We start from the raw sequence: 17,265 nt of genomic DNA on the forward strand, positions 1-17,265 counted from the left end.
ATAGAAAACGGGAACAGAGAGACAGAGGAACAGAGAGAGAGAGCGTAAAGGGGCAGGGGCCTATCTTTTAAAGGGGTCCTCTGCACCTGCGTGCCGACTTCTTTCCCATGGAACCTTGGGCTGACCAGGGTATTGCCTGAGTGGATTCCACCAGGTAACAGGGGCAGGCCAGCATAATACCTGAACCTTTCAGCAGATGGCTTGCAAAAGACAACTCCTAGGGCCTCCCGAGAGATCTTGTAGGGCAGCGTAAGGGGAGTGTCTAGGGGTACGCACAGGCTCACGATTGGTGTGCCTCCAGGCCTGGAGGGCTTGCCCTGTGTTGATTGGTCAACTGGTTGTTATGACCCATAGGCCCTCCTAGGGTGGTTGCTATGTCATTGCTGTGTGCTTGTCCTAAAGTACACCCAGGGTCGTAAAGTATAGCGCCACCAGCTAACTTCTGATTGGTTCCTTGTCATGAAGCAGGCGTCTGACCCCTAAGTGACCAAGGCAAGGTTACTGTCATGGCTGCCCAAATGGGGAGCTGGTCCCTTCAGTGTGCCACACACACATTTAGCAACTACTTTCAAAATAATTCCAATTTTTATTTGCATCTCAAGTAATTGGGTTTGCGACTTTCCTCCCTTTGAGCTTTTGTTACAGAGCTCTCATTTCTGAAAAAAATTAAAAATAAAAAACAAAACAAAACAAAAGAACCCTCCAAGAATTGGAACCCACAAAGTTCTGGCTTTTCTTCCCTGCTCTTTTCCCTCCAGGGTTTTAGTGATACAAACTCATCGTTACTTCCATTCTTGATGTTGCTTTCCCTGTCCCTCAACTTCACCTAAAGACAACAAAAACCCCCACAACTGAACTTGCTGACTCAGCTGGTGGGCTTCTCCCATGGGAAGAGCTTAGCAGGGCTGGAGGCATGGCTCAGCTGGTAAAATCTCTTAATGAAAAACTGTTGTCCAATCCTCAGCCTCAATGGTGGAAGGAAAGAAGCAAGGCCTCTATACTTGCACCATGGCATGCTGTTTGCACTCACACACACACCATATGCATACAACAAGGAATATTTTTTAACAACAACAACAACAACAACAAAAAACACCTCAGGGTTATCTTTCTTTCTTGTCATAATTATAATACTAGGAGTCTAGGAGGAAGAGCTATGACTTCTTTCATTTACATTATTAAGATTGTTATAATTGATAAGCATGACTTTTTTTTCTTGCAGTATTAGAGATTGAATTTAGGACTCTAGAATGCTAGGCAAGCACTCTACCACTGAGTTATACTTTCAGCTCCACTCGAGTATAACGGTCATGAAAACATCTGTTCCCTTGATAACTCTTTTTATGTTTGTTTGTTTTTTATTTTTTCGAGACAGGGTTTCTCTGTGGCTTTGGAGTCTATCCTGGCACTCGCTCTTGTAGACCAGGCTGGTCTCGAACTCACAGATCCTCTGCCTCTGCCTCCCAAGTGCTGGGATTAAAGGCGTGCACCACCAACACCCGGCTCCCTTGATAGCTCTTTACATAATGGCGTCAGTATTCATTGGTGACCCTTGCCCAAATCAGTTATTTCATTAGGAGTTACAAATGAAGATTTTCTTTTGTCGTGGTGGCATGCATCTGTAATCCCAGCACTAGGGAAGGCTGAGCTATGGTATTTCATATGAGTACCATGGTATATGCCACCTCTCTCATAATGATAAATAAAATAATCAAAACTAATAAAATAAGATGAAAACTTTTAAATTCATTCTGCAGCTTGAGCTGGAATACACTGTGGAGTTTGCCCTTATCAACAAGGCCTTTGGGCTGGCTGTTTCAGTTCCTACTTTTTGCTGTTATCATCCCTCCTTTTAAATCTATGCCTTGTTTCTTATGTGATTCTAATGTTTCTTTTTTTTTTCTCTCTCTCTTTTTTTTGTTTTCCAAGGCAGTTTTTCTTTTTGTAGCCCTGGTTTTCCTGGAACTTTTTTATATAGACTAACTAGGCTAGCTTCAAACTCACGGCTTTTTGTTTTGTTTTGTTTTGTTTTGTTTTTGTTTTTCAAGACAGGCTTTTTCTGTGGAATAGACCTGGCTGTCCTGGAACTCACTCTGCAGACCTGGCTGGCTGCCTCAAACTCAGAAAGATCCACCTGCCTCTCAAGAGCTGGAATTAAAGGTGTGTGCTACCACCACCCAGCTAAACTCATGACTCTTAATGTTTATAATGAAGGGTATTTTCCGCTAAGGTTTTGTATTGTTACTATATTCATAGTTCATAGGAAGGGACAAAGATATGTCCATATATGTTTCAGATGAGAATTTTAACCCTGTGTTGGTACATTTAGGACAAAGGTGAAGCCTCCATCTTTGAGAGAGACATTGTTTACTCTGAAGGACCAATTGATGGGCAAAACATTGGTGGTAAATGTCAACAAGATTTGATCCACAAAGAAAAACTAATATCTGGGTTCAACAGACCCCCATATTCCTGCAGCTGGGAAACCACTGAGCAATCCCGTCACCAGGATTTCCTTGGTCAGTTGGCTACTCTATTGAGTGACAGCATTGGCCCTATACTAGCCACAGAGGAGGCAGTGAAAGAGAGGATCCAGGAGATAGGTGCAAATGAACAGTTGTGGAAATCTGTAAGTATACTGTCAAAAAGATTACTCTTTCCAATTTAATTCGTGTGTGTGTGTGTGTGTGTGTGTGTGTGTGTGTGTGTGTATGTGTGTGTGTGTACCTATGCATGAGGATATGCATGCATATGTGTGTCGATGCTTGTGGAAGTCAGAGGTTGACCCTGGGTGTGTTCACTGAAGCTCATTGATTTGACCACTCTGGCTGGCCAGTGGGCTCTAGGGATCTGCTCCCCCTCCCCCAACCCACTTGAATTACAGATGTGCACCAAGCTTTTTATGAGTGGTGAGTATTCAAACTTGGGTCCTCATGCTGGTACTGCAAACACTTTACCATCTGAGCCATCTCTTACTTTCCCCAAGTTTTATTAGTTTAATATGTAGATTTTGATATTAGCCAATTAGTAAGATCTTTGGTTTCATTGCAACCACCAGCCAGCAGAGTTATGATCCTCAGGAAGCAAGAAGGTAGTTCAGTTCAACATGACTTGGTTGCAAGTGTTGGCTGAGAGTCTGACCCCAAGCAGTTTATTTATTTTTTATTTTTTATTTTTTTATTTTTTATTTTTTGGTTTTTCGAGACAGGGTTTCTCTGTGGTTTTGGAGGCTGTCCTGGAACTAGCTCTTGTAGACCAGGCTGGTCTCGAACTCACAGAGATCCACCTGCCTCTGCCTCCAGAGTGCTGGGATTAAAGGCGTGTGCCACCAACGCCCGGCCCGAGCAGTTTATTTTAAGCATATTTAAGCACGGCACAGTTTGGAGGAAAACTTTCCCGGTGATAAGTAACTCAATCCCTTGTGCACAATAAACCTTAAGAAATGACTCCATCAAAAATCTTTGTAGAGTACATGTGACATTTTTCATAAAGATGGGTTCTATAGATTGACAAACTCATGATAAAGGTCTGGGGGTGGATCCAGTATGGTCATCTTGGCTACATAGATAACACAGAGGTCACCAGGCTATTAATCATATCCTCTCCAGGCTTCTGGGCTGAAAACAGGTTCTACATCCCTCCCTTTGAAGAGACAACCCCGTGAGTTTAACATTCCTGGTTCCCCTAGTGCTCATCTGTGAGCACAGGGACCTCTCTGTGCCTCCCACACCTGACCTGGGTGTTGGGTGCTGAGCCATTTCTCCAGCTCGTCATTGTAATTTTGATTGCATTTTTATTACTAGGTGGAAAAAGAGAACAAGCTGTTCTTAACTGTATTGGAGACACTAGAGCTTGGTTAGGGCACAGAGCCCTGCTATGACCCCAAGCTCCACCATCTGCCAGCGGTGTGTTCTTGGGCAGGTTACTTATCTTCCCTGTGTTTTAGTTTCATTTGTGAATTGAAGTGAAGAGCTGTCATTCCTACTTTCAGTATGGTTGGAAAAATTAAATGAGTTAATCGATGATAAATGTTTAGAGTAGTTTAGCCTAAGATCAATACATATTAACTTAATAGTACTGTATTAGCTGGCCATGACATCATATGCCTATAATCCCAGGTTTTGAGAGACTGAGGGTAATATTGTGAGTTCCAGGGCAGCCTGGGCTACATAGCAAGACCCTGTCACAAAGAACAGCAACAAAATCATTATGCAACTTTATTTCTCACTATGAATACATCTTATCTTTGTATATCAATGTTTTTCTACTTATTTCTTAAAACAATAAATATATCCAGATGTATGATCTAGAACTGTAATACTAGTATGTGGAACACTGAGGCAGGAGAAATGCTGTGAGTTCCATTTTGTCCTGGTTGACAAGAATAAGAATCTGTCTCAAAAATCCAAACAACCGGTGGTGTAGAGAGGACTCAGAGACTAGGAGTACTTGCTGCTCTAGCAGAGGACCTAGGTTCAATTCCTAGCACCCAATGGTGGCTCACAACCATCTGTAACTCCAGTTCCAAGAGATCTGATACCACTCTGGTCTCCTTGGACACTGGACATGTGTGATGCACATACTTACATGTAGGCAAAACACCCATACACACCACAAAAAAGTACATGTCAAATTTACTCATCTTTCCAGTAATTCAGTGTCACCTGGGTGTCTGTAGAAATGGAACTTGTATGTGGTTGGGAATGGCATGGGGGAACATGGAGCACTGGGAATGTTTATTTAATGTTGTGTCTTGCAGAAAACTGAAGCCCTGCAGCAGGAAATTCAGACACTCACAAAGAAACTGGAGCAGTTGTACCTCCTTTATGAAGAAGCTGCTGAAAGGTCTCCTCATACTGAAGCAAGTTATACGGGACAGAAAAGGCCCTTGCAGCATCTGGAAGGACAGGCTGCTGTCAACTCCATTCTTTTAGACATGGGCAGGAAGAAAGTAGGAGTTTCCTGAGGGTTATGAGGTTCTTTGGGAATGGTCACATTTTGTTTTACTTTATCAATAGCTTTAACATGACTAAAGCTTCTTATGCTATTTTTTTTAAAGATTTTATTTATTTATTATGTATACAGTCTTCTGCCTGCATGCCAGCAGAGGGCACCAGATCTCATTCAAGGTAGTTATGAGCCACCATGTGGTTGCTGGGAATTGAACTCAGGACCTCTGGAAGAACAGTCAGTGCTCTTAACCGCTGAGCCATCTCTCCAGCCCTGCTTATGCTATTTATATCTTTCTATTTTTGGGGTGTGTGTGTGTGTGTGTGTGTGTGTGTGTGTGTGTTAGCATCTTACTGTGTATTCCTGGATGTACTCAAACTTGCAGCATCCCCACCTCAGCCTCCCAAGTCTAGGATCACAGCTGTGCGCCACATCTGGCTTACACTTTTCTTGAGGAAAAAAGAAGCCTCTCATCTTTCTTTATCTCCTTTTGTCTATTGTGCATATATTTGATAAGTATTATGATGGCACTTGTTAATATGACTCTTATTTTTAATAGGTTGTTTTTTGGACAGGGTTTAGTTTAACAATATAATGTAGTCCAGGCTAGACTAAAACTCTCAGTGTAGTCAAGACTAACCTTAAATTTATGGTTCCTCTGCCTCTGTCTCCATAGTCTAGCTGAAATAAGAGACATGTACCAACTCCTCTGGCTGATACATATCTTAATTCACTTTATTTTTATTTTTTATTTTTTGTTTTTTTGAGACAGAGTTTCTCTGTGTAGCTTTGGAGCCTATCCTGGCACTCCCTCTGGAGACCAGGCTGGCCTCGAACTCACAGAGATCCGCCTGCCTCTGCCTCCAGAGTGCTGGGATTAAAGGTGTGCGCCACCAACGCCCGGCTATTTTTATTTTTTAAATTGCAGTTTCTTTAAATTAATTTATTTTTATTTTATGTGCATTGGTGTTCTGCCATGGATGTCAGGTCCCCTGGAACTGGAATTGCAGACAATTGTGAGCTGTCATGTGGGTGCTGGGAATTGAACCCAGGTCCTTTAAAGAGCAGTCAGTGCTCTTAACCACTGAGCCATCTCTCCAGCCCCCTTAGTTCACTTTTAAATGGGATGAACAGGAAATGTATTTAAAGGAGTGGCTCTTTTAAATTCTAGTGGTGGAATTCAAGGTATTGTGACAGATGCCATGATGCCATGATCTGTGAGGAGTCATTGATAACATTCCTCAGTCATTCTTGTGTAAGCCATCGACCTCTTCTTCCTGATTCCATGAGGGAAGAGGCAAACCAAAAGGACAGGAATGGCTACAATTTATTTCCAGGACTTTGTGCTTCCATTTTGGCACCTCTTCGCAGAATTATGTGCCGTGTCCTAACCTACACCACACTCTTCTAGAATGATGTGGCTGGAAGTGCAATCTCACTTACACACTCACCAAAGACTAAGCTGGTCTTCCAGCCTGCTCATCTACCAGTATGTGTTTGTGTTGTTTCCTCTGACTTGCTGGACATCAGAATCTTATCATGTGGCCTTGGCTGACCTCCCAAGTGCTGAGACCAGTCAGTATTTTTTTTTTGAGTAGTTTTTCTTTCTTTTGTTTGTTTGTTTTTTTAGGAAAAAAAAAACAAAAGAACCTCTGTCATTGAGGCTGAAGAGATGCCTCAACAGTTTAGTGTACTTATGGGTTTTTTTGTTTTTTGTTTTTTGTTTTTTGAGACAGGATTTCTCTGTGGCTTTTGAGACTGTCCTGGAACTAGCTCTTGCAGACCAGGGTGGTCTCGAACTCACAGAGATCCATCTGCCTCTGCCTCTGCCTCCCGAGTGCTGGGATTAAAGGCGTGCGCCACCACTGTCCAGCTAACACTTGTTTTTACAGAGGACCTGGCTTTGGTTCCCAGAGCCCACATTGTGGCTCACACCATCTGGAACTCCAGTTCTAGGGGATTCAGTGCCTTATTCTGACCTCAAGTACCAGGCATGTCCATGGTACACATACATGAATGTAAGAAAAACACTCCATCATTCTGAAATAACATTTGTTTTTGCCTTTTGAGACAAGGTTTCACTATGTAACTTGATAGGGAGACCAGGCCAGCCTTGAACTCACAGAGATCTACCTGCCTTTCTAACCTCATGTGCCACCATGCCAAGAATCACTCTGAAATGATGTAAAAAAAAAATGTGCCTCATAGCATTCAAGCTTGAGCATACCTTCTGTGTCCACTTTTGAACAACAATCATTTATATCTAAAAATAGGTTAAATTTTAAGAAAACAATTGATTAAATTTTTTTTCATTTATTTATTATGAATACAACATTCTGCTTCCATGTATATCTGCACACCAGAAGAGGGCACCATTATCTCATAACGGATGGTTGTGAGCCACCATGTGGTTGCTGGGAATTGAACTCAGGACCTCTGGAAGAGCAGCCTATGCTCTTAACCTCTGAGCCATCTCTCCAGCCCCAATTGATTAAATTTTAAGAAAACAAATAGCACATCATTTCCACCATCCTTTCTCCCCACCAGCTGCACCTTTTATTTATTACCAAACCATTGGAAATCCATTTAAGAACGGAGCCTTGCAATAATGAAAACCAGGATACAGTTAAGAACAATGGTAAAACCCCACCCCTTCCCACCTGTCATGGCACTAACAGATCTGCAGCTTGATATCCCAGTCTCCAGGCCAGCAAGCTTTTCCCCAGCAAGGCTCCTGTCCCCATGTTGAAGGCATGGCCAAGCCCGTCATCTGAACAATGGGTCCTGGACAGCCCTCCACCTTTGATGAAGTATCTTGAGGCCCACCAGACAGGACTCTGCAGGCCCCTGGCCAGGCTCTGGCTGGATTTTGTTTGATCCAGAGATTGCAAGCCTGAGACACAATGAGAACCTTTGCAAAAGTCCTTAAAATTTCCACTTCTGAATATACAGGACCATGTCATTTGTGTCCTTTCTAATTGTTAAATAAACCATGTAGGTATCCTGGAAGCCTGCCATCAGTTCATTCTACAAACCAAACAATCCATTGAACAGTCATTCTCCAAACCAAACAATCCGTTAAAGACCCATAACTCCAGGTGGATGGACAGAAAAGCCACAGGATCAACAAAAGCTGGAACTAGCCTCAGGTCTATTGGGGTCCTACCATCCTTTTAAAAGGGCTCAGGAAAACACTAATAACTGTCCCACTCCTCTTTCTGCCTCTGTCATTCCAGGAACCAATTATTTAGGCACACATCTTTCAGAGACATTGCTGTGGTGCCTTACCATTGCAATAAAGTGAACATCACAACCAATTGAGTCTGGTGACATTTTCTGTTTGTTTGTTACTCAGTGCATATAAAAATTCCTAATGACATTATATTGTAGTCTATTATGTTTTCATTATATATAACATATATGTCAAAACAAACTTGTAAATTGTTCTTTAGAAAGATAAAATAGACAGCCCAGACAAGCTTTTTTTTTTTTTTTTTTTTTTAAATGAAGGTGAAAATGTGTGTTACTTGTGTGATGATTTGAATGAGAATGGCGGTCATAAACTCACCCTCTGAAACTGTAAGCAAATCCCCCAACTAAGTTCTGTCTTTTATAAGTTGCCCTGATCATGACATCCCTTCACAGCAATAGAAAAGTAACTAAGACAATTTGTATAAACAGAGAAGGAAAATATAAAAGAATACTTTGCCATCTAGGGACTTTTGATGGAACTCAACAGTAAAGCCTGTGCTTAGCATATTTAAAAACCTTGGTTCCATTTCCCTCATAGTGGGGATGGGGAGAGGGGTGATGGGTTGGGGAGGAGGAGTCAGGAAGGAGGAGAGGAGATTTAAAAGAAATAATTTGTTGTAAACATAATGAGACAAGGTCAGATCTGAAATCCCCAAGATACTCAGAATCCCAAGAAAACCACTGAGCTTAAGCAGACCACTCCAGTAAGGTGGTCAATAATTCATAAAGATATAAACACGTGTGCTGGGGAAGCTCAGGTGATAATGTGCTTGCTTAGCCTAAAGGACGTCCTGGGTTCCATCTCCAGTAACATACAAACAAGCATGGCGGTACAGGCCTCCCAAGACTCTGGAGGCAGAGGCTGGAGGATCAGAAGTTCAAGGCCACCCTCGGCAACAGTCAGAGATTCATGAGCACCTGTCTCACAAACCCTCCTGCAAAACATCAATAAACTCCAAGACTCTGAAGCAACAGTACTATATGGGAATATTTTCTCTTGACTATCTTCTATGGACATATAAATATATACATGAAAAAATGTGTATGTGTAGCCCTGGCTGACCCGGAACTTGCTCTGTAGACCAGGCTGGCCTTGAACTCAGAGATTCATCTACCTCTTTCTCCTGCTGGAATTAAAGGCATGTGCCACTACCACTTGGCATTCTATGAATATTTTAGCATGATTGAAATAAGTGAAGCTCCTTTTATATATATATTTCTATCTATAATATCACTATTTTTTTTAGATATTTTAGAAATAACTTCTAGGGGATGTATATTTTATCATGCACAATTTGACTATTCTGACTTGACAATTGCATGGCAGTGTTCATGTTTTTGTTACTTGTTATGCTGTACATCATGTTGCATGTGAATCTTTATCCAAATGCTTAATACATTTTAAAATATTCTCAGAAATATGGATGAATCTATACTAATGCATTGTACTTACTAAAAAATGGATTGTTCAACTATATCTTTCATAGCATTGAGTCATCATTTCATTTGCATGTTTGATTTTCCTGATGATTTTATTAGTTCATATTTATGTTGACAGATGTTTACTTATGCTATTAGTACTAAACCTCGCCCAGAACATATTAAAATACAGTTCTTAATTTCAATATAGTTAATATCTACAAAGGAAAACTACAGGACTCGGTCTGTCCAGACAGATAAACACAGGAAGTTCAAACAGTTAGACATGTTATTGGATTTTGAGCAGAATTCGAAGATGGCCACCCCAAAAATGGAGGAGAAAATTCAGAGACTCCAGAAGCAGCTTAGTGATTTGAAACTGTCAAATAAAAATATGAAAACTCAACTGACAAGAATAAATGTCCTTAAGGTAAGTAAAGGGAGGGGGCTTTCCAACATTCACCTATGATTTGGCTCTTTCTAGTAGTTGCATGTCTCCCAGTGAACTTTTATACTTCTTATTTGTTAGTTCCTTACTAAGTGGCCCAAGGCATGTTCCATCACTCAATAAGCCAATGGAAAGAGCCAAATTAGGGGACTGGAGAAATGGCTCAGTGGTTAAGAACACTGGCTTTTCTTCCAGAGGACTCAGGATCGACGCCAAGCACCCATACGTTGGCTAACAGCCATCTGTAACTCCAGTTCCAGGGGATCCAATCTGACCATCTGCTGACCTCTTCAGGCACTGCATACACAGGGTACATAGGCATATATGCAGGGAAGACACCTATATATGTGAAATTATATATATATATATATATATATATATATATGTATATATACTTAAAGAGACAAATTAATAGTGGAAAGCAAAAAAAAAAAAAAGATTTATTCAGTTTGGTCACATTGTGAAGAAGGACAGAGATCCAGTGAATGCCCCCAAGTTCATCTTTGGAGTCTTGAAATGAGGTCACAGTTTAGATAGAGTTTAAATACACACATTTAGTTCGAACGTCCCTGATAAAAGTGAGATCCTCTCTACCACTGCCCCATCAGTGTCTGGGCCTCAGTCTCATCCCATAAATTTGTCTGACAAGTTGTTAGAATTTTGTAAATTTTCCTCCTAGCAGACAAGTTTCCCCCTCTGGCTGGTAACTTCTTTCTTCCAGCATGAGGTTTCTTGAGGATCGTTGTTTGAGAAACACAGTGTCTCCTTAGAACAGCTTCATTTCTGTGAGGTCATTTATGGTCTGTGACATGTGCATACACACACATGTGCACACACACAGACAGGAACGCATGCATGAATGCACGCATGCACACACACACAAACACACACCCACACACACACAATTACAATGATTTTGTATACATGCAAAACGATATTGAAGCCTCTAACTCAGTGGCTCTTAATCTTCCTAATGCTTCTACCTTTTAACACTTTATGTTGTGGTGACTATAAAATTATTTCATTGTTAGTACATAACTGTGATTTTGCTAGTGTTATTGATTGTAACATATATACCTTGTTTTCTGATGCTCTTAGGACCCCAGAGAGTTTGCAACCACTGCTATAGGATAATAAAACGGGCATCTGTGTAGTCACCAGACAAAATGTTGTTAGCCTGTTGAAACCCATGCATAGCTCACCACTTCACAAAAGTAGCCACTATTCAGACTGTCACAATATAAAGCATTTGCTTTTTGTTTTAGTTTTTAAAGCTTTATTGATGTGTATTTTGACGTGTATGCACCTACATGAGTTTGTGTGTTATGTGCACCCAAATGCCCACTGAGCTCAGAAGAGGGCATTGGATCCCTTGGAACTAGAGTTACAGGAGGTTGTGAATGGCCTGATGTGGGTTATACAAACCAAATCCAGGTCTGCTGTGAGCATTCATAAGGCCTGAGCCATCTGTCCAGCACCTTTTGGTTTTACTGTGGTGTTTGTTCAGAACTTGGTAAGTAAATCAGGCTGGCCTTGATTTTTCAGAATTTGCTACTTACCAAATAGCTTGGGCTGGTCTCGAACTCTGATCTTCCAGCCTCAGCCTGTGAATTGTTGGAGTCACAGTGTGTACACTCAGCTTTTTACCTTATTGGATTAATGGATTATTTTATTTTTAATTAATTTCTTGGCTATTTTGGGGCCATGTGGCTTTTATACTGTTTCAAGAATTAGTTGTATCTGAAGTCAAATATGCATTAAATAATTGATCGTCTGCTGTGCAGTTTATCAAGGATATTTCTCTGCTGCAGAACCAGTTATTTTCTGTTTTGATATTTGGTTAACATAGAGTATAATATCATTAAGGACTTAGAGTATGTGTTAAGCCCCTTTAAATTTCATGTATCCAGTATATAAAATGTCTAAGACAAGGTAGGTTATTATTAATGACTATTAAAGTGAAAAAATAGTCTCTAAATTCAGAAACTGGTAAGATAGGCTTCCCATGTATTTTTATGAAGTTTTTTTTTATTTTGTTTTTTGTTTGTTTTTTTGGCATGCAAGCCAGGAATGGTATCACAAGCCTTTAATCCCAGCACTAGGGAGGTAGAGGCAGGCAGATCTCTGCAAATTCAAGGCTAGCCTGGTCTACTTACCAAATTCCAGGCCAACCAGGGCTACATCTTGAGACCCTGCCTCAAAACAAAGTTGAGTTATCTAGTCTGTTATTTCCAGATCTAAGCACATTTTTCTCTTTCCTTCCCGTTCCCTTTTATCTTCACACAGGACAAGACAATTGAGAGGCTCAGGCAATCTGTAACAAAAGTTGAAACTGTGAACGAGAGGACAGCTGCCAAAGCAGACAACTTGAAAACCCCATCAGACTCTGCGGAGCAGGCAGCGAGATCAGAGAAGGAGAGGGTCTACCAGATGCCAGCCCGGGGCCCTCCTGAGCACTCCACCACCAGGAGCACACTGAAGGGGGTCTCAGGACGAGAGCAAGAGGTCTCTCACAACTATGTTTTTAACTAATTTCATTGATGTGATCAACACTCACCTCAACTTAGATGTCAGCTGACTTTGATAAAAAGGGATATTTGGCCAATGGCATCAGAGACAGTTTGAACTGCTGAGGCTCTTCCAAGGGCAGATGTGTCTCTAGACACCACGATGAGCACCTAACACCTTCTCTTCTTGGTGTCTGTGTGACAGCCTGTCTGTTTCCCTAGCACCAGTTGTTTCCCATGTGAAAGGAAACATAGCCACTGAGAAACATGTAGTTTTATATTTCGGTTCTGTAACAGGAGCGATAACCCCAAGAGAAGTACTTCTCGGTCAGGTTCAGTCAAGTGCAATCGATCACCTGTGAACTCAACAAGGCTAGGGGCAGGATATATGCTTATTTTAGCTTCAGTTTGTGTACACACAACCTCTAACTAACTAGGATGGTTGAAATATGTAAGATTTTTTGTTTGGTTTTGGTTTTTTGGTTTGTTTTTCCAGATCTGGTTTCTCTGTGTAGCTCTGGCTGTCCTGAAACTCTCTGTAGACCAGACTGGCCTTGAACTCACAGAGATCCTCCTGCCTCTGCCTCCTGAGAGCTGGAATTAAAGGTGTGTGCCACTAGCCAGACAAGACATTTAAAAATTATATTTTATTTTCTTATTTTTAATATATATATATATATATATATATATATATATATATATATATATGGTGGGGGTGTGTGTGTGTGTGTGTGTGTGTGTGTGTGTGTGTGTGTTTGCCTAAATGTATGTATGTGCACTCTATATGTACCTGTTGTCTTTGGAGGCCAGAAGCAAGTACTGGATCCTCTGGAACTGGAGCTCCAGACAGTTCTGGATGTTGGGAAAAGAATCTGTGTCCTCTGGAAGAGCAGACAGACAGTGCTCTTAACCACTGGTCCATCTCTTCAGCCTCCCTATTTATTTACTTTTTATTTATTGGGTGTTTTGTGTGCACATATGTCTGCATACCACATGTGTGCCTGGTGCCTGAGGAGGCCAGAAGAAGGTGTCAGCTCCCCTGAAACTGGAGTCACGGGTTGCTGTAAGCTTCCATGTGGATGCTTGAAACGAAGTGTGGGTCCTCTGCAAGAGCACTATGCCCACTGAGCCATCTCTCCAGTCCACCCTTTAAAATACACTCATACATGTTTCATGTAGGCGCGTTGTACAGTGACGTGGGAAACCCTGCTTTAGGTCTCAGGTTCTGTCTGAGGATATTCTTAGCTGCCTTTGTGTTAGTGGAAACTAGGAGCCTATTTGTACATCCTAGAAGAACCTCCCTAGTAGCCACAAGGATGTCCAGTCACACACACAGGTGGGCAGCAAATGGCATCCAAGAGGATGAGATAGCTCAGGATAATATGGCTCTGGACCTGCTGCAATATCCTGAGTCTCCACAATCACTAGGTGCTAAACAGTTCAGCATTCTTGTATAATGTTCATATGATGGGAAAAGTTAATCATCCTTGCATAAAACACAGGTGTGACTTTTCCCTGGGGGCTTCAGTAAACATATATATATATATATATACATATATATATAACATATATATATATATATAAACATATATATAATTCTGTGGCACTGGGGATCGAACCCAGGGTCTGGTGGATAGTTTGGGGGCAATTTCTAATCTATGAGTCATATTTGCATATTAGTTGCTTAGAAATCAAACCACTATTATAAGTTGCACTGACAGAAAGTTGTGTGAGCATTTTCTCTTTCCCATTTCCTACTTTTCTGCCTGTCCCTGTTCTAGCTTGCTTTCGCTCTTCTGCATCCCTTTTGTATTTCAGTCACATGTCTTCTCCTCTGGCACACGGCTTCACTTTTCATTTCTGAGGTGATTTCCTGCTGCTATTGCTTGATTTTAGCAATCAGATCTTCCTTGGTCATATGACCTTGGTCCTAGTCATTAGTCAATTCTATTCTGAATACATTTGAGACTTAAAAGGTCCTCCCCATGTCTGCAAATTCTTGTTTAATTGATAATTTCATTTCTGTCAAAGTGCTGTATCCAAACATGGCTCCTGTATCTTATGGCTGTGTTGGTGTGTGTATATGTATGTGTGTGCACGTGCATACACACATGAGTTTGTGTGTGCATGTGTGCACATGTATGTATTCATGTATGCTTGTGTGTACTTGTGTGTGTGTGTGTGTGTGTGTGTGTGTGTGTGTGTGTGTGTGTGTATTGGAGTGCATTTTATCGCCTGAACAAGTTAGACGATACTGTCTTTCCATTTTTGTCCTAAGGTTATTCCATATAACTTGTCATTTATTTTTTCACTGTATTTTTTAAAGCTTACTTTATTCTTAATCACGAGCATGTCTGTGTGAGCATGTGCTGTGTATATGGAGTGTTTTCAGAGGCCAGAGTCACTGATCAGTCGTAGATGGTTGGTAGTCACCTGGCATGTATGCTGGGACTTGAACTCTGGTCCTCTGGAAGAATGATACGTGCTCTTAACACTGAGTAGTCTCTCCAGCTCCCTATTCACATTAAAATCCTTGTATTTGCCCCAGTCTTTCCATATTTCTGCTTTAGAGCACTTACCAGGTTGCTACTAGAATATATGATTATTTTAGCTGAACACTGCCCTCTTCTGTTGTGAAAGCAAGGTTTTAATTTTCCTTCCTTCCTTCCTTCCTTCCTTCCTTCCTTCCTTCCTTCCTTCCTTCCTTCCTTCTCTCTCTCCCTTCCTTCCTTCCTTCTCTCCCTCCCTTCCTCCCTTCCTTCTTTCCTTCTGGTACTGATACTGATGCAGGGCCTTGCAGATGCTAGAAAAGCACACTGCCACTAAGCTCTAAACCCAGCCTGTTAAACTCTTCCTTTTGAGGCAGGGTCTCATTCAGTTGCCTGAGCTGGGCTTGAACTCCTTCTGTAGCCCAGTCAGGCCTTGAACTCCAGCTGGTGTTACAGGTGCAAGTGGTTTCTTGAAGTCTTTTATTTGAAGCTGGAGGGATTATGTGATGTCTCCTTCTGCAATACTCGCTTTTTTGTGTACTCCCTTGGGCCCATTGTTCCTCTTTTCTTCCATCCACCTCTCCTTTGCAAACACCCTGCAGTTTCCCTTAGAGCCCTTGCCTTCTAGAACTGCCATTTCTGGTCTCATAGGCTTCCAAGCCTCTTTCTTTTCATTTCCCACTGCCTAGTGTCCTGCTCCCTGAGGTCTCTCAGGCTTGTTGTCAGTATTGTGTCTGGGGATTAAGGGTGTCTGTGTACCACACCATATCAAATCCATTGCCCTCTGGAGCTGCCTCTGCTGCCTCGGGAAATTCATGTCCCCCTCCCATGCAAAAGGAAAGCTGTGATTTTCCTTCAGTTGGCTTTGTGGGTGTTTTCTATTTGCTGTCCTTGTTGATTTCTTTGCCCTTTGGAGGATGGATGGAGAGATGTGCACTGAGGACTGCTATCATCATTAAGCAATCAGAAGCCCCAAAGGCAGTTTGTCACTCCCAGTGGCACATGCTAAGAGTCTCCAGTTCAGAGACTGAGGCACACAGGTCATTTGAACCCAGGAGTTTTAAGGCTAGGTTGAGTAACACAACAAATACAAAAAGTTAGCTGGTGAGATGGCTCACTGGGTAAGGGTGCTTGCTGCCAACCCTGATGATCTGAGTTCAATCCCTTGGACCCACATGGTAGAAGAAGGAGAACTGACTTCTGAAAAATGCATGCACAAATAAATAAATGAATGTAAAAAGGTAATTACATTATGAATGAAATATAAGTAGTAATAAAATTGGGTTTAATGTACAAAAGTACAAAATGAGAAAAGGAGATAAAAGTGCACAGGAAATTTTAAAGAATTCTTGCAATAGAATGGATTTTTCTAACTTGCTAATACCACGCCACCCAGGCATGGTGTGAAGCCTGACTGTAATTGCAGCATGTGGCAGACGGAGAGGGAGAAGGCAGATTCAAGGCTAGCTTAGCTGCACAGCAAGACCCTCTAACCTCCCCCCAACCCACTCCCCGCTCTGTAGATGTCTTGCATTGAAGAAATGTTTCATAAAATTAAATTTCAGTCTGTACCAGTTTCATTGTACACAATGAGTGGTGATTCATGGCAATGACATATTGATTTTCTTGGTGGTTCTTTATAGCTTGCAGACTTTCGAGAAACCATTATGAAGATGCTGGGATTTAACATGAAGACAGCAGACAAGGAAGCCATTAATCAACTGAAGCTTGTCATCCAAGTTTATGAAATCTCCAACAGATCAAAGGCAACTTCGCACTGTGAGACCAGACAGGACAAGTGAGCAAGTTCCTCCTCTACTTGCTGTCAAGAACTTATGTTACAGCTGTTCCTACAGCATCTGGAATATTTATTGTGAATAAAATGCACTTGGGAAAGTTTCACTTAAAATCTCTTCTCTCCTGTGTTTGGTATTTACCTTTACTTTCTGATGACCTTTATTTCTGGCTCAGTCTTTATTGTCAGTGGTGATATATGATACTTATCTATTTTCACTGACTTTATTTTCGGCAGGATATGAATCATAAAGATATTCTTAGCTGAAAAATTTATAATCCTAGTCAACAGCCCATGTCTTGAATGAATGATTTATTGGATAAACACCCCTCCTTAGAAAAGCAGACGATGTTATATTCTTTTAATTGAGTCTTATCTTATTTTCTTAACTGGGCATATGGATTT

The 17,265-nt window shown here is 41.4% G+C and overlaps 1 protein-coding gene across 1 annotated transcript in view; it reads left to right on the plus strand.

Annotated features, from left to right (window-relative positions):
* Window positions 1-16,867, plus strand: part of LOC100767748 (coiled-coil domain-containing protein 170-like) — a 42,825-nt gene extending 25,958 nt beyond the window's left edge. Inside the window, exons 7-11 of the mRNA XM_035445896.1 lie at window positions 2,330-2,629; window positions 4,760-4,951; window positions 9,848-10,051; window positions 12,356-12,574; window positions 16,709-16,867. Of these exons, the coding sequence (XP_035301787.1) occupies window positions 2,330-2,629; window positions 4,760-4,951; window positions 9,848-10,051; window positions 12,356-12,574; window positions 16,709-16,867 (1,074 nt within the window). The remainder of the gene's footprint in view (window positions 1-2,329; window positions 2,630-4,759; window positions 4,952-9,847; window positions 10,052-12,355; window positions 12,575-16,708) is intronic.
* Window positions 16,868-17,265: the final 398 nt, after the last annotated feature.

Source organism: Cricetulus griseus, chromosome 5 (assembly GCF_003668045.3).
Source record: "Cricetulus griseus strain 17A/GY chromosome 5, alternate assembly CriGri-PICRH-1.0, whole genome shotgun sequence".
NCBI classification, from domain to species: Eukaryota; Metazoa; Chordata; class Mammalia; order Rodentia; family Cricetidae; genus Cricetulus; species Cricetulus griseus.